This window comes from Rhipicephalus sanguineus, chromosome 8, assembly GCF_013339695.2.
Source record: "Rhipicephalus sanguineus isolate Rsan-2018 chromosome 8, BIME_Rsan_1.4, whole genome shotgun sequence".
NCBI lineage: Eukaryota > Metazoa > Arthropoda > Arachnida > Ixodida > Ixodidae > Rhipicephalus > Rhipicephalus sanguineus.
The window spans coordinates 168190016-168208215 of record NC_051183.1 but is presented as its reverse complement, the minus strand read 5'-3'; the positions used below and the strand labels follow the sequence as shown (position 1 = coordinate 168208215).

Here is an 18200-nt window from a genome sequence, read left to right as displayed (position 1 = left end):
TTTGAATGTATTCTTTTTCGGGCCCTGTTTGATCAGTGATCACCATGACGCTGAATTGCGCGCGAGAGGCAAAAAAGACCAAAGGTGTTTACCCACGTGCGTGTTGTTTCGCGTTGGACGTTTCGCGTGTGTGTTGACTGCAAAATCAGCCGGGGATGGCCTCAGTACCGTGTGACACATTTCACAGAAACATCGATGACATCAAACGCTGCAAAGGTAAGCCGCCGATCGCGTGATGGCCAAGATCGGTTGGGCCGTCATCGCAGGCGTCGAATCCGCCTCCCTGTCTGGTGTTGCGTTTTGTTTTGCGGTTTCGGTACCGCGTGAGTCCCCATATTCCTACAAGTCGCTGGTTCGTGTCAGTCGCTTTTTTATAACCATCGACGACATGGTCTGGTCCAAGTAAATCATTTGCAGATGCGAACTGTCGCAACTTCTTAATTGCGCACGTGTGATCGGCAAGACAAAGGTAACACGTAACTTCTTTGCAACGTCAAATTAAATAGCGTATCTATTTAATGTAAAAAAAAAAAACGTCCTTAAAGCTGCGATAGAGGAACTCTGAGGCTGCGTGGTGCATGGAACAGAATATATGTTTCTTTTGTCGCGCTTGCAATCCGTGTTTTTATTTCAGTGCCCTTCCCATATGTCTCACCTTGCGCGTCCACTCCAAACGCAGTTAAACACCGGTCGACCAACGAGACACCCAGCTTTTTAATTACTTCGCGCACAAGATTTTCCTTACACCTGCCTTACAGAATCGTCATGCTTCATTAAGGGGCGTGCAGCGTGACTTCCTAAGATTTCTGTGAATGTTTTCACTAAAGTTCTGGAAATAGTAGTCGTGTGCGCACCAACAGAGAAGGAACTAACCTTTCTTCGTGGGCAGAATGAAAGCTTGTATAAGATTAGTTGGAAGACAACTCTGTGGTTATATTTGACAGTTAATAGTAATTAATTGATCAACGATAATCACACGCTGTTGCGCATGCACAGCCTAAACCATCAAGCCATTGCATTGCACGGTACTGTTGCCCCTTCCTGATGCTTTCTATTGTATCAAAACAGACATTTGTGCCAGTTGGTATGTGTTAAAAATAGGGGGGCACACTCGTGACGGGAAGTTTGTTGAAAAAGAAAAAAAGCAGTTTGTACATTATGTACGTGGTAATGTTTCTTCTTTCGCCTAAGAAAGCAAATATGAAATGACAGTCCACGTTAGACCAACTCCTGTGAAGGCACACGTGTCGAAATGGACACAAACTCCTCAGAGGGGCACAAGCCTGCACCAATGGGGGCGCGCACTCCAGACTGATGTCACGAGCAAGACTAACGGTGAACCCACCGTCGGAGATCTTTGCCGAGTGCACGAGCGGGACTATTTCTTTGGTCGCAAAGGTGATCGGCAGCAGCACTTTGGTCGTCTGGGCGGGGCTTCTCCAGACTTCTAAAGTTGCATCCAGCTGTTGCTCAGATAGGAGTACTTCTTCTTTGTTATGATAGCGGCTGACACATGGACCACCGCATCTCCTAACGTCAAACCTTGCATGACTTCACGTCAACAAAAAAAGGCTGCACCCTTTGATGCTCCTGCAAATGGATGTTTACCCTTCAGCCAGTTTCATTCGTGTGCCCACACGATGGTAACAGACGCACATTCAGCAAAAGCCGAGCTGTCTTTGACATTACACCCCTTTTTTCTTGCGCACTTTGCATTGGTTGCTCATTTTCTATTTTGCAACATACATTGTTCAGTTTATTTGGAGTGGAGAAAACTTCAAAACGAGTAGCCACAATTCTTAATATGCGGCACATCTTACATATGTAGGGAATGACACTGGGTTTCAATATGTGCTCCCATTGACACACATGCCTCACGACTGAGCACAAAACAGAGTAATTCACAACATCCGCATCAACTTGGTTGTAATTGAAGCAACTGACAACCACCTATGTCACGAAGTTGTGTTGTGTGCCATGCTTCTTGCATCTGCTGCAGTTGTCAATGGGGTGCTCGTGTGCATACGGTGCCATGCATGCTGTGTTTATCAGTGTTTTCTGTGTGCATGTGGCTAGCTAACTTTACCAGAAAAAAAAAAGAAGAAAAGACCACCTCCGTTTTCACGTCTCTCCGTGCTTACCGAAACTGCGACTGGGCAGTACATAAACGTCTCTAAATAATAAACTGTCACACACTCAAGCAAATGAGATGTACAGTTGTAATAATAAATGGGTCATTAAGTAATTATCGCAGCAGAAAAAATAAGATGGGAAATTTTTTGTGTCAATACTCGTTTAAGAGAACTCCTTGCCTGGTTCACTTGTATGGAACAAATAGGTTGCACAGAAAGAAAAACAGGAGAATAAGTCATGGTTTGTGTTTTATATGCAAATGCTGAGGAGCAAAGTGAGCTTTGCTTTGCCTACTGGTCTTACGTAAGGCACAAACACGGTGTTTGCAAAATTTGTCCATTTCAAATGGAATGCATAATGTGAAGTTATGAAATAGCAAATAATTGCTTTCATTGTTATTGCACCTTATTGGGTTACAGGTAAGGTATGCCTGGGTATGACAAGCGAAAAAAAAAATTCGGCAAATCCCACCTACCGTGGGAGTCTATGTTTTGCGAAGCATGCGGGGGGAGGTGACTGTGGCGTAATTGTTTTTTTACTGAGTGAAACGTTATAAAATGACACTAAAGATTTGTATAAATTTTATACGCACACATATACGTCGAAGAGCAGCATATGTGTTATATAACCAGTTGTTTACAGTTGGGTAACGCTGCCAATGGCAACGTGGGTATTACCAACACCAGAAGTGGTAAGCTCATACTTGTCCCTTATGAGGGAGAACGCCCGCACGTTTCACGAACCCGTGTGCATGTGTGGAAGAAGTTCTTGACAGTTCTTGAACGAGGTCATTATGGCTGTGATCAGTGAGCACCAGCAGCTGGTCATAACTTGTTATCGGATCCGGTCGTGATCGCGGTGACGAAGGGTCCATGTGTTTGAAAAATTTGTCCATTTCAAATGGAATGCATAATGTGAAGTTGTTATGAAATAGCAAACAGTTGCTTTCATTGTTATTGCACCTTATGAGGTATAGTACAGCTTTTGGAAATCGTGGATGTCTCGGTCATTTCGTCGGCAAATTGTCCGTCGATAAAGCCGGTGACATGTCGGAATCTCAAGTCACCCTTCGCGCTGCTGAAGTATAGGCTGTCGAGGCGGGTAGGCCTGGATAGTGCTACGTAGACCAACATCAGTGGATGGCGCTTGTATTCATAGACTACCTGGGCGTATGTGACCTACATAGCCTATCCCACAAAGTGGCTGTCAATCAATCTGGCATCATCCTCGGTCAGCATGAGGCCATCGCCCAGCCTCGTAAGAAACCAAGAGGACACTGCGCTGTTCTGGCGGACTAAGTGCACTTTATGGTGCGATGATGTGAATATCCTACGTAAGTTTCGTTAATTTATTCCCCTGGGGTCGAGCAATGCTTCAGTATAGCTTGCTGAATCATAGGAATGCAAATGTAATGTTTATTAGACTGCTATAAAAGCTGAACCAACACTGGAACCACAGATGTTAATCTGATATGACGCCTGTACCATAGAAGTACACATCGTAGGAGTATCATGTAGTGTTTATTGCTTTCTCGTAAAATAAGATAGCAAGCGCCACAACCACAACTCACGTTGCACCGACATTACACCTGCACAGGCTGTTTTTCCAAACCAGTTTCTAGACCTGGCATGGCTTTGTGGTAGAATACCTGATTGCCACGCAGAATGCTTCGGTTCGATTCCTGCTGGGATCCTAATTTTCATTCTTTCCATTCGTTGGGTCAACTCTGCCGATGTCGGTTTTTCTTAACGCTCTTGCATTTAACGTCTGTTCTCGCCGTTCCTGGGTAGACATAAACTGTCAATCACCTGTGGCACATACCTGTACACCACGGCCCGTGGTAAATGGGTATGTGCCACACGTGTGTAGTGGAAAGGGTTTGACGACGTGTGCGACAGGATTTTCACGTTATTCATGTCATGACCCGACAGTCATATTCATGAAATTTTCTTACCCTCCCATGCCAATTATGGTCTACGCCAAGTTAACGAGGCAATCATGAGAGCCCCCAGACGTAGGCGGCTAGATAGATAGATAGATAGATACATAGATTGAAATGCTCAAAGTGCCGAAGGTTCGCTAAGAAATGCTTCGCATTTAAAAAGGCTTATTTCAGAGGTCCAGTTAAACGGGACCTCTGGAAGCATCTGGTCAGTAAGAACTGTAATTGAAGTGAAACATGTACCTTCCAAACAAAATATAACACCAGTTCAATGTTTTAGGGCCCCTATATTTATCCATTGAACTTGCCATGTTTAAATGAAAATACGGATGCATTAAAGTAAGCATAAATTACATATTGTCACGTGGTCGTGACGTCGACGAAGACCGCAGGCGACATGTCCAAGATGAAACTCTTTATTTGGCTGAACTTGTGGCAGAGAAAAGGAAATCAATTTACAGCAATACACACGGTATGCACTGATAGTGGCGAACAGAGCGTCAGCCATCGATCAACTGACAAGCAGTCAAGTGCGTCGGCTTTTATACAGGCGCTATCCAAGCGCGTCGGCTTTTATACAGGCGCTATCGAACTTTCCAGCGATATCGCTGGTGGTGGCGTTATCTCTCGACAAAGCTGGAACATTTGCATGCGGCGCGCAATCTTAACGGGACGTTCTAAAACAATCGCAAAGCTTCTTACACATCGCGGCACGGCCTGCGCAGCGCGTTTTCCACAGGCTTTGTGAGTGAAGCTTCAACTCATGAAGAATAAGACGCGCGGCCATGCCCCCCTCTGAAAAAGCATCGCCCCGATGCTTAAAAACAGAACACGAATACATGCAATACTAAAGAAAACTAATAAACCAAGCAAACATTAGAGTCCTCAGGCGTGTTAACGAGCATAGTACGGTTTAAGACGCACCACATGCACGACCTCGGGTCGAGCTTGGTGCCTCTGAGAGTTCATGATGCCATCGGGGACTACCTCGTAGTCGAGTGCGCCGAGACGTCGAAGTACCCTGTACGGTCCGAAGTATCGTCGAAGAAGCTTCTCGCTCAGTCTGCGTCGTCGTATTGGCGTCCAGACCCAGACACGGTCGCCGGGCTGGTACTCCACGAAGCGTTGTCGAAGATTGTAGCAACGGCTGTCGGTGTGCTGCTGGGTCTTGATGCGCAGGCGGGCGAGCTGTTGAGCTTCTTCGGCACGTTGTAAGTAAGCGGCGGCGTCAAGATTTTCTTCGTTGGTGACGTTGGGTAGCATGGCGTCGAGCATCGTCGCTGGGCTCCTTCCGTAGACCAACTTGTACTGCGTCATCTGCGTCGTTTCTTGGACGAAAGTCACGTATGGAAGGACGGCATCCCACGTCTTGTGCTGAACGTCGACGTACATGGCCAGCATGTCGGCGACTCTTATTTATACGCGCAGTGAGGCCATTGGTCTGCGGGTGGTAGGCGGTGGTGGCTCTTCTCGCTGTATTTGAAGATCGCCTGAGTTAGGTCCGCAGTAAAGGCGGTACCTCTGTTTGTGATGAGGACCTCTAGGGCGCCATGACGCAAGACGATGTTCTCCAAGAAGAACTTGGCTACCTCGGCGGCACTGCCTTTGGGCAAGGCTTTTGTCTCCACGTAGCGGGTGAGGTAGTCAGCTGCTACGACGATCCACTTGTTGCCGGAAGTTGACGTCGGGAACGGCCCCAGTAGGTCCATCCTGATTTGCTGGAACGGCCGGTGAGGTGGTTCGATTGGCTGCAGAAGTCCCGCTGGCCTAGTCGGTGGTGTCTTCCGTCGCTGGCAATCTCGGAGAGTCTTAACGTAAAGGGCGAGCGTGCGGGAAACACCGAGGTGTCCAGCCGTCAGGTCATCGTGTAGGGCCTGGAGGACTTCTGGTCGCAATGATGAGGGCACGACAAGAAGATAGTCGGTTTGAAGTGGCGAGAAGTTCTTCAGGAGAACGCCATTCCATAAGAAAAACGACGGACGGCAGTCCTCGCTTGAATACCTTTGGAACAACAGCGGTCTTGCACTCGAGGTACTCCATAAGGCCCCCCAGTTCTGTGTCGGCTTAATGCCTCTCGGTGAAGTCGTCGGCACTTATAGTTCCGAGCAAGCAGTCATTGTCGTCCTCTTGCGGCGGCGCAACGACGGGGGCACGAGACAGGCAGTCGGCGTCAGTGTTTTCGTCCGGACTTGTACACGACGGTAATGTCGAATTCTTGAAGCCTCAGACTCCATCGTGCGAGACGACCTGAAGGGTCCTTCAAATTAGCTAGCCAACATAAGCAGGGGTGGAAGTGCTGCGCCATTTGCGCCACGCTGCGCCAGTCGGCTTCTGCAGCGCCATCCTGCTCCAAAACGCATTATTGCGCCGAAACGGCTCCCAAGTGGTCTTTGCTGCCCTCATGTGCCGCTCTCATCTGCGACGTGGCGCGCCCAAGCGAGCATCTTGTCGTCATTATCATTTGACGCGCCCTCCGTAATGTTAATCACGGCGCGAAACAATCCGTTTCGCCGCAAGGGCGAAGCAATGAATGCGATAGCAACAAATTGTAATGTTGTATGAAGGGCTAGCAGCTAAGTCGACCGATCTCGCGTAACTCCACAAAACGCTGGTGTAAGGGAATACGGCCGCTACAGGGAGCGAAGCGGTTTTCGTTCTTTCTCTCGTCTCAACGCGAAATAAGCGGGCCGTTTGCTGACGTCTGCCGAGATAGCGCGCGCCCACGCCAGCGACCGTGCCCTTATGGTCAAAGTTCGCAGTTGCTGCTCAAGCAGGCAGTCCAGGCCAGAGGGTTCCTGGAATGAGGGACCCTCCCACCTTCACTCACAAGCCTTTCTGTAATAAATGTTTTCTCTCTCCCTCTGAAGTGTAGTCAGATTTAGCAATGCAGTACATTGCTTATCTCTATTTTGCTCTCGATTCACATGTCGGCTGCGGCGGTTTAATGACGTGAGCATAAGCTTTTTTAATTTAATGTATTGTATAGTGTCTCAATGTTTTAGAATGAAGGTGACTTTTATTAAACTTTCTCTAGTTTAAGTTGTTGTTCTTGAAAGCTTCGGTGTCTTATTAACATGGACGTTTTTCATACTTCTGAGGTCTTCTCAAGTGTAGCTATCCAAAAGATCACTTATCTCTTGTTTTCTCTGAGTTATTCCTCTCTCAGCTGTGATGTTTTAACGATAGGAAGACACACGCACACACACACACACACACACACACACACACACACACACACACACACACACACACACACACACTGACGGTAAGTCTGGTAGTTCATCACTATTGAATGTTTTGTAAAAACCATTGAAATTTTTTGTTTCTCAGAAGTAAAAAAAATCAATTAACATGTATGTTTGGCCCCAGAAATCTGCTCCAAAACCACCTTGCATTGCTCCAAAACACACCTTTTCGTGCTCCGAAATTGCTCCGAAAATCCCCTTTTACCGCTCCAAAGCTGCTCCAAAACAGCATTATTCGTGCTCCCTGAGCTGCTCCAAAAGACTGAAGTCCGCTTCCACCCCTGCATAAGGCGTGATGGTCACTGACAACTTTGAAGGGCCTGCCAGAGAGGTAGGGGCAAAACTTTGACGTAGCCCAGATGATGGCAAGGCATTCCTTTTCTGTTGTGGAATAGTTGGCTTCTGCCTTGCATAGTGATTGGCTAGCATAACTCGTAACCCTTTCAAGCCCGTCAGTCTTTTGCACAAGGACGGCAGCGAGTCCTACGCTGCTTGCGTTGGTGTGTATTTCCGTATCGGCGCAATGGTCGAAATGCGCAAGTATGGGTGGCGTCTGCAGGTGTCGTTTAAGTTCTTGAAATGCTTGCACTTGCGGCGTTTCCCACCTGAATTCTACGTTAGTCTTCGTGAGAAGCGTGAGTGGTTCAGCGATCCGTGAAAAGTTTTTGACGAAGCGTCTGTAATAGGCGCATAAGCCGAGAAATTGGTGCACGGCCTTCTTGTCGGTGGGTGGCGCGAAGTCGGCGATGGCAGCTGTTTTCTGCGGGCCTGGGCGCACTCCACACTTGCTCATCACATGACCCAGAAACAAGAGCTTGTCGTACGCGAATCGGCACTTTTCTGGCTTCAGGGTCGGTCCATAAGTCTTGATTGCTTTAACTACTGCCTCAAGCCGCCGGAGATGCTCATCGAAGGTCGAGGAAAACACGACGACGTCGTCCAAATACACAAGGCACGTCTGCCACTTCACTTCGGCCAGCACGGTGTCCGTGACGTTCTGGAACGTCGCAGGTGCCGAACAAAGACCGAAAGGCGTGACCTTCAACTCAGAGAGGCCATCGGGTGTTATAAAAGCGGTCTTTTCTCGGTCTCTTTCGTCTACTTCGATCTGCCAATAGCCGGTCTTGAGGTCCATCGACGAAAAGTAGGTCACGTTGTGAAGTCGATCCAAGGTGTCGTCTATCCGTGGGAAGGAGTATAAGTCCTTCTTCGTGATTTTGTTCAGGCGCCGATAATCAACGCAAAAGCGCAGTGTCCCGTCCTTCTTCTTCACTAACACCATGGGTGATGCCCACGGACTCTTGGACGGCTGGATGTTGTCGTCGCGTAGCATCTCGTCGACTTGTTTCTTTGTCGCGTCGCGCTCTCGAGTCGAAACTCTGTAGGGGCTCTGACGGAGTGGTCGAGAATTTTCTTCTGTTATAATGCGGTGCTTAGCAAGGGGCGTTTGTCAGAACTGCGATCACGACGAGAAACAGACCTTGTATTGCAGGAGCAGGGTTTTGAGCTGGTCTTGCTTGGCCTTCGGAAGGCTCGGGTTGACGTCGTAATCCAGTTCGGGACCTCTATTCATTGAAGCAGGTTCGGCAGCATCGAAGAGGGCGAAAGCATTGCTAGCGGCCACACATTCGTCGCTGTAGGCAACTGTCGCACCAATGTTGAGGTGCCTATATTCGTTGCTGAAGTCTGTCATCACTACCTTTGCTTTACCGTCACGTAGCTCGGCTATACCTCGTGCGACGCAAATTTGACGGTTCAGGAGTAGGTGCTGATCGCCTTCGATGACGCCTTCAAGGTTCGCAGGTTTTTCGGTGCCGACGGATATAATGACGCTGGAGCGCGGCGGAACGGTCACCTGCTCTTCTATCACATTCAATGCATGGTTCCCTGGCGTCGCGTGGGGCGGGATCGCTTTGTCTGAGGTTAGTGTTATGGACTCAGACCTCAGATCGATGACGGCGCCGTGGTCATTTAGGAAGTCCATTCCAAGTATCACATCCCTGGAGCAGTTTTGTAGGATTACTGTTGTGTATTCACCAGTGAATAAGGTCGGCAACCATGAGCGCCCGTGGCACCGCCCTTGGGTGTGGTGTAAACAGTAGCTGTGACGGACGATCCCTTCCTCCTCTTGTTTGGCAACGTTTTGTACCCAGCTAAGTCAGCTGGTAATAAACTACAGTTATGCATACATAACATTTGGCGACGAGTTCACGAACCGACGTGGTGAGCGACGGCGGCTGCAAAAGCAAGCGGCAAGCGCCACACAAGGCAACGAAGGTGAGCTTCGGTGAACGTCGGCGGCAGTACGTAGAGCGAGATGCCTTCGGACAACGCTTCGGGCGAGGGTGCTTCGGAAGCTAAGCCTAGCGTCCCAAACGTGTTCATGGGCCAGCTGGGCAATATAGAAGAGTTTTCTCCTGACAACGCGGCAGCCTGGCCTACATACCTCGAATGCCTACAGTTCTATTTCACGGCGAATGGTGTGGTTGAGGAGCAGCAGCAACGGGCAGTGCTGTGCAGCGTTTGTGGTCCGGCTACGTGCGCCATCCTTCGCACGTTGTGTTCTCCGGCGACGCCGGCTGAGACGCCGTTTGTGGACATTGTTTCCAAGCTCACGCACCACTTCACGCCAACGCCTTCGGTGATTGTACAGCGTTTTATGTTTCACAAACGCTGTCAGCAGCCGGGTGAAAGTATCGCGGATTTTGTTGCGGACTTGCGCAGACTCTCCGAGCACTGCGAGTTCGGTGTCACCCTGGAGGACATGCTCCGCGATCGTCTAGTCTGCGGCGTTCGTGACGAAGGGCTGCAACGGCGTCTCCTGGCTGAGACTGCGTTGGATTTCAAGAAGGCGTACGAAAAGGCCGTCGCTGCCGAGTATGCGACGAGGCAAACGGAAACCATCAGGGGAGCGTTGCCGGCAGCGTCAGAGTTACATCGGATGGGTCAAGCACCAAAGGCGGACAAGCCGGGCGGTAAACAAGAGCGTTCCAAGGAATCAAGAACCGGGCGGTGTTCCCGCTGCAGCGGTGACCACAACGCTACGAGTTGTGGTTTTCGCTCTGCAGTGTGTCAGTTCTGCAAGCGGAAAGGTCACATTGTTCGTGCCTGCCGTCAAAAGGAAGAGGCAAGAAGCAAGGCAAAGAGTGGCAATAAGCGCCCAGGCAACTTGGGTCACTCAGGAGTGTACGGACTTTACCACATTGCTAGTGGATTGCCAGCGTTTATGGCTAACGTCATTGTGAACGGACACCAGGTATCGATGGAAGTGGACTCTGGATCCGTTTGTTCTATTGTCAACTTGAGGACATTGTGCAAGCTGGGAATCTCGAAGAAGGCGCTCCGACCAAGTTCCAAGGGAGTGCGGACGTACACACAGCAGCCTGTTTGTGTCGTGGGCGAAGTGGAAGTTCCTGTAAAGTACAACAGTAGAGAGGGCAAACTACCCCTGCTCGTCACGAAAGGGTCGGGAGTCAGCATCCTGGGGAGAGACTGGTTCCGACCGCTAGGCATAACACTGGAGGGACTGCACCAGCTCAGCGGAGCTCCAGCTTCCAAAAGTTCCAGTCGAGAAGTCCAACCAGCTGCACGCAACCCGAGCAAGGTGGTGACAAGCGTAAAAAATCTGCTGCAGGACTATCCAGATGTGTTCAAACCTGGGCTGGGCAAAAGCAGGGGTCTTCCTGTGCGGATCTTAGTGGATGAGCAAGCCACGCCCAAGTTTCACAAGCCACGGCAAGTACCTTTCGCGCTACTGCCCAAGGTGGAGGAAGCCATCGAACAGTTGGTCGAGCAAGGCATTTACGTTCCCATTAAGCATTCCCGCTGGGCGACGCCAATTGTGCCGATTCTGAAGAACGGAAAGATGAGAATTTGCGGGGACTACAAGGGAACACTCAACCCAGTCGTTAAGTGGGAGACGTATCCGCTTCCAACTCCAGAACAACTGCTCGCAAGACTGGGAGGATGTGCAGTGTTTTCTCGGCTGGACTTGGATCAAGCTTATCAGCAACTCTGTGTCGATGAGGACACCGCCATGCTGCAGACCGTGACAACGCACAAAGGCCTGTTCAAGGTGACGCGATTGCAGTTTGGTGTGGCAGTCGCCGTAGCCATCTTCCAACGTTATATGGAAGGACTGTTGAACGGACTGGAAGGGGTTCAGTGCTTTCTGGATGACATCCTAATTGGTGGAAGAACAGTTGCTGAGCATGATGAACGGCTGCGCAAAGTGCTGCAGCGTATCCAAGACGACGGGCTTCGCCTGAACGCCGGGAAGTGTGCATTCAGGGACAAGGAAGTGACGTACCTGGGGTACCGTGTCAACAAGGACGGAGTAAGTCCTTTGCGTGAAAAAGTGGAAGCCATCAAGTAAGCTCCGGAACCGAAAAACAGGAAGGAGCTGCAGTCGTTCTTGGGAGCCTTAAATTTTTATGGCCGTTTCTTGAAAGGAGCGTCACATGTGTTGGAACCACTTCACCGCCTCCTGGACAAGGACAAAGCATGGAGTTGGACCGAGACGGAAGCGAAGGCATACCAAGATGCCAAGAGCCTGCTGGAACCATCAGCCATCTTAGCACACTATGATGTGACACGTCCCATAAGGCTGGCCTGCGACGCGTCTCCGTGCGGGCTGGGTGCGGTACTGAGCCAAGTGGGTGAAGATGGTGTTGAAAGACCAGTGGCCTTCGCCTCGAGAACCTTATCAAAAGCAGAGCGCAACTATGCGCAGATAGACAGGGAGGCTCTGGCTTTGCTATTCGGAGTTAAGAAATTCCACCAGTATATTTTTGGTCGGAAGTTTCAACTCTTGACAGACCATAAGCCATTGCTAGGCCTCCTGCACCAAGCCAAGCCGGTTCCTGCCGTATTGTCACCTCGGATGTTGCGCTGGAGTCTGCAACTTTCTGCATACAACTACGAACTTTTGTACGTACCAGGCTCCAAGTTGCCACATGCCGACGTTTTCAGTCGTCTTCCGCTTCCTGTCAGGCATGAGCACGAGCCACCGTTGGGAGACATTTTGCTGCTTGAAGCAGTGCCGGAAGTTCCTCTGGATTCTACCAAGATCGCAGCATTGACGCGTACAGACCCTGTTCTGTCACGGGTACATCGCTGGATTTTGCAAGGTTGGCCTTCCACGAAGGTGCCCGAGGAATTCCGTCCTTTGGTGGCCAGGAAGAACGAACTGTCCACCTACCGAAATTGTGTGCTGTGGGGGTCTCGTGTTGTGATTCCAAGTTCTGCACAGGCCCAGGTCCTAGACATCCTACACACCACGCACCCAGGCGTAGTACGGATGAAAGGTCTTGCACGCAGCACCGTGTGGTGGCCGGGCATCGACAATCACATAGAGCGCAAGGTAGCTGGCTGCCAAGTATGCCAAGAAACTCAGCAAGCTCCCAGTAAGGCACCGGTGCACCCATGGGAGTTCACTAAGAACCCTTGGTCACGTTTGCACATAGATTTTGCCGGTCCCTTCAAGGGAAAAGTGTTTCTGCTAGTCGTCGATTCTCATTCCAAGTGGCTGGAAGTTTCCCTGATGGAATCGATGACGACAAGAGCTGTTCTTAAAGAAAGTCGGTCAATGTTTGCTCGTTTTGGCATTCCCGAAGTGTTAGTGTCGGACAATGGAACTGCGTTCACGTCAGAAGAAATCGCCGAATTTGCAAACAGAAACCAAATTCGGCACATTACAGTCGTGCCCTATCACCCCTCATCGAATGGTCAGATAGAGAGGATGGTTCAGGAGACGAAACAAGTCCTGCGTAAGTTGTTGGAGGGAGACTGGGCCACCAAGCTGTCTCGTTTCTTGCTGGGCCAGCACATTTTACCCAGTACAACTACAGGGAAGAGTCCCGCTGAACTGTTGATGGGGAGACGACTGCGATCGGCCATTGACCGTCTGCATCCAGACTTTCACATGGTTGGATCGTCCCTTCAGCATTACTTTAGCGATGGTTCTCAACGTGTTCGGCATTTCTATCCAGGCGACGTTGTGTATGCACAGAACTATCAAGGTGGCACCAAGTGGGTCCCTGGGTCCATTGCTTCAGTCACCGGACCCCTTTCTTACCAAGTTCGTCTGTCCGACGGTAGCTTATGGCGAAGACACGTCGATCAGCTCCGCAACCGGGCCAGCCCACTGGACCTCGGTGAAGCTGACAGTGATACTTGTGGGAACTCAGCCGATGGTGATGACCTCGCTGTGACTGGCCAGGACCCACCACTGCCAAGATTGCGTGACACTTCACCCATATCAAGTCCATCTAGCAGTCCAGCCCCTGGACCCGACGGTCCTGAGGTACCTGGAAGCCTTTCACAGGAGCACAGCTCTTGCAGCCAACTTCCAACAACCGAGGCTTCTAGATACCCTCGACGTGAGAGGAAAGCCCCTCAGCGTTACCGGGACTACATTCCATAAGGGGGAAGGGATGTTGTGTATTCACCAGTGAATAAGGTCGGCAACCATGAGCGCCCGTGGCGCCGCCCTTGGGTGTGGTGTAAACAGTAGCTCTGACGGACGATCCTTTCCTCCTCTTGTTTGGCAACGTTTTGTACCCAGCTAAGTCAGCTGGTAATAAACTACAGTTATGCATACATAACAATTACAAAGCTCGCAGGATAGGTCCGGTTATTGATGGTGACTCTCGTGGTGCAGACACCAATCGGCGTTAACAGATGGCCTCGAGCGGTCCGGATCTCGGGGCCTTCCCAAGCAGTCCTAACATTCTTCAACTTTGCTGCGAACGGCCCACTGATGACGGAATAGTCGGCTCCAGTATCGACGAGAGCGGTGACGTTGTGGCCGTCGATCAGTACGTCGAAGTCGCTAGTCCGTCGCCTTGCGTTGCGGTTAGGTCGCGGCGTCGTATCACGGCTGCATCGATTTGCACCGCTGCTTCCGCGTTGTGTCGTCAGGTCTTCTTCCTGTCGCAAAGTTCCATCTTCACGACGTCGTTCGGCGTGCGGCGGGGGCTCGGAACTTCGTCGCGGCGTCGGCGTCGACGGCGGACGATCTTCAGCATTTCGTCGTTCAGCAACCGCACCTCCATCGGTTGCTGCCCTTAGTTTTCCGGATACGGGCTAGGCGACCGGCCCCTGCTTGGGCCAGTGTACTGCCGGCGGTGAGGTGACATGTAGCGGCTGGGCGACGGCGAGCGGGAAGGTCGTCGTTCTTGCCACTGTGTTCCGGTGAGGTAGTCGTCGATGTCGCAATCGCAAGGCCGTTCTCATGGCTGCGGGCGCGGTGCGTTGACGGCGAAACCGCGTAGCCCCATCTGTCAGTACTGGCAGCGGCGGTACGTGTGGCCGGCCTCCCCGCAGTGGTAGCAGAGCGGGCGGTTGTCAGGGGCACGCCAAACATTGGTCTTTCTTGGCGCGTAGCGCGGGGCATAGCGCTGGGCAACAGGAGGACGGTAGGGCGTCGGTGGTGGTGGCGGCGTTTGGCGGCTGAACTGCTGCGGCGGCGCGGCGTCTTGACGTGGGCGAGGAGGGGGGGCGTTGCGTCGGGCTACAGCAGCGTAGCTCATGGCTTGCGGCTGAGGCAGTGGCGGTTCAAGGTTGCCCAGTGACTGCTGGATTTCTGATCGAACGACCTCTGCGATCGAGTCTCTTTGAGGCTGTGGTGAGGGTAACAGCTTTCGCAGTTCCTCCCGAACGATCGCTCGGATCGTTTCGCGCAGGTCGTCGGAGGTGAGGGCATGAACAGCTGGGCTGTGTTCAATCGAACGGCGATTGTACTGGCGGGTTCGCATTTCCAGCCTCTTCTCAATCTTTGTCGCTTGTGAGACGAATTCTTGGACTTTCGAAGGTGGGTTCCGAATCAGACCAGCGAAGAGCTCTTGCTTTACCCCTCGCATGAGGAAACAGACTTTCTTGTCTTCGGGCATGGCAGGGTCAGCGTGGCGAAACAGCCGGGTCATTTCCTCTGCAAAGATGGCCACGCTTTCATTTCGAAGTTGGACCCGTGTCTCTAGCATGGCTGCGGCCCTTTCCTTTCGGACGACGCTTGCGAACGTCTCCAGGAAAGCGCTGTGAAAGACGTCCCAGGTTCGAAGAGTGGACTCCCGATTCTCGAACCAGGTCCTTGCTGCGCCTTCAAGGTAAAAGTAGACGTGGTGCAGCTTGTCGTCGGAGTTCCAGTTGTTGAAGGTTGAGACCCTTTCGAATGTCTCGAGCCAGGTTTCGGGGTCGTAGCTTGGTGATCCATGGAAGGTCGGCGGCTCTCTGGGTGGCTGCATCACGACAGCTGCAGGGGACGCTACGGCTGTCATCGTGCTCGTTGTGTTCGTCGCCGTGGCTCTTGGCTTGTCAGGTAGGAGACCGTATTCGGGTTGCAAGCCTTGTAGCCTGTGGCTAGCTCGCTGTTGCACGAGGTCTCCTACATCTTCATGCTGTGGGCTTGGTTCCCGGCTCTTTGTAGGTGTCCGGAACATCAAGGAAGCAGCACCTCCACCAGATGTCATGTGGTCGTGACGTCGACGAAGACCGCAGACGAAGTGTCCAAGATAAAACTCTTTATTTGGGCGAACTTGTGGCAGAGAAAATTTAATTAATTTACAGCAATACACACGGTATGCACTGATAGCGGCAAACAGAGCGTCAGCCGTCGATCAACTGACAAGCAGTCAAGCGCGTCGGCTTTCATACAGGCGCTATGGAACTTTCCAGCGATATCGCTGGTGGTGGCGTTATCTCTCAACAAAGCTGGATCATTCGCATGCGGCGCGCAATCTTAACGGGACGTTCTAAAACAATCGCAAAGCTTCTTACACACCGCGGCGCGGCCTGTGCAGCGTGTTTTCCACAGGCTTTGTGAGTGAAGCTTAAACTCATGAAAAATAAGACATGCAGCAATATTAGACATTGTTGTGAAGGAAAAAGAGCGCTAAAAATGGACGAGGACTAAGGAAGAAAACATGACACAGGCGCTGAACTCGCAACTGAAATTTATTGGAAGACACACGCACACATATATACAGCAGCTGACTCGGTCACATGACCCCCCATATCGTCTGCGCAGCAGAGCAAACCAGATCAACAAACTAACAACTCATGACGAATCTATACATTTGTAAGAACATCCGATAAAAAGAAGAACAACCCATCTATATAAAAACCTGCATAGCATTCCACAAAAAAAAAAAACGCTAATAACGCGGCAGCATTGAATCCAGGTATTTAACTTCTTTCTCACCAAGGACAATCAACGGTTTGCTCACGCACCCTTCCCTTTCAATGTAAAATGCTTCCACCTCCCTAGTGCACTTGTCCCGATGGCCAAACAAACACGTGGTTTCCTGCCCCATGGGCTGGCAGCCACACTCTCTACAGTGAGCCGGTAAATGTAAACCTCCGGAAGCCGTTAACGCTGATAGGTGTTACTTTAGTCTAACATTAACGCACCGTCCGGATTGTCCTATATACACCCTCCCGCATGATAATGGCAACCTATAAACAACACAAGACTTACAATGAACATATCTATTCTTCTTCCTGTCCGGACAGAAAGTATACATGTTTTGCTCACCCCCGAAGTTCTTGCATGCAAGCGGGGGCAAATCGAGGACATCTTGTTGGGAGCAGACATTACAACACGCACCCCATACCTACTCGCCGCATTCTTCAATCCATGGGAATACTTTTGCACGTAGGGGACCACAACCGGTCTCTTTTCATTGCGCACGCTTTCTTTTTTCCTACGTGTATGATTCCCTACTTTGACCCACGTGATTAGATTTTGACAGCCTCTTGAGATTTCCGCATCAGGGTAGCCCGCTGACTTAAGCCTTTCAACTTGGCTCATGAAACTTTCTTTTAACGTGTGCGTGCACGTTTTCTGGATCACAGCTCACGACGCATCATAAATAATGCCGAACTTAATTATCTTGGAATGGCCAGAGGCGTGAGGTAAACGGCAAGATACCCTTTATGGATCGGGTCTTATAGAGCCAACACATATGTTCTTCATGAAAACACAGTCTGATATCGAGGAACTGAAGCTCTCTTTTTTTCCGGCAGCTCAAAAGTGAACTTCAGCCCATGACCAGAATCCTTAAAAAGGGATAATATATCTGCTGTCTTGCTAGGCTGATTGTCGGTTTTACTGATGATGAAAAAATCATCGACATAACGGAAAACACGGCAGGTTAGGTCCCGTAACTTCTCGGCGACAGACCTGTCAACTTGACCCAAAAATATATGACTTAAAACTGGTGCCACCTTCGATCCTATAAAAACCCCCGATTTTGGGACAAATATTCTCCCTTTCCATTCCACAAACATTGGCTGAATTATTTATGCTGCGTTGCGAGATGCGCTCCAGAAAACGTGCACGCATGCGTTACAAGAAAGTTTCATGAGTCAAGTTGAAAGGCTTAAGTCGGCGGGCTACCCTGATGCGGAAATCCTAAGAAGCTGTCAAAATTTAATAAAGTGGGTCAAAGGAGGGAATCACACACGTAGGAAAAAAGAAAGTGTGCGCAATGAAGAGAGACCGGTTGTGGTCCCCTATGTGCATAAGTTTTCCCATGGATTGAAGAATGTGGCAAGTAGGTATGGGGTGCGTGTTGTAATGTCTGCTCCCAACAAGATGTCCTCGATTTGCCCCCGCTTGCATTCAAGAACTTCGGGGGTGAGCAAAACATGTACTTTCTGTCTGGACAGGAAGAAGAATACCGTATATACTCGCATAATGATCGCACTTTTTTTTCAAAAAAATTGACGCCAACTTCGGGGTGCGATCATTACGCGGGGTAAATTTTCCGTGAAACAATATTCTGAGCACCGAAAACGCAAAGAAGTTGCTAATCTGAATTCTTACGATAGCTATCATGAACATAACCAAAAATAAAAGTAGAGTAAGGCTTACCTTTGTA

At 50.3% G+C, this 18200-nt stretch overlaps 1 protein-coding gene across 2 annotated transcripts in view; it reads left to right on the top strand.

Annotated features, from left to right (window-relative positions):
• Window positions 1–44: 44 nt before the first annotated feature.
• LOC119402467 (methylosome protein 50) overlaps window positions 45–18200 on the top strand; it is a 191424-nt gene continuing 173268 nt past the window's right edge. For both annotated transcript variants that reach the window (XM_049418656.1, XM_037669624.2), the window contains exon 1: window positions 45–216. In XM_049418656.1, the coding sequence (XP_049274613.1) occupies window positions 156–216 (61 nt within the window). In that variant the 5' untranslated portion in view covers window positions 45–155. The remainder of the gene's footprint in view (window positions 217–18200) is intronic.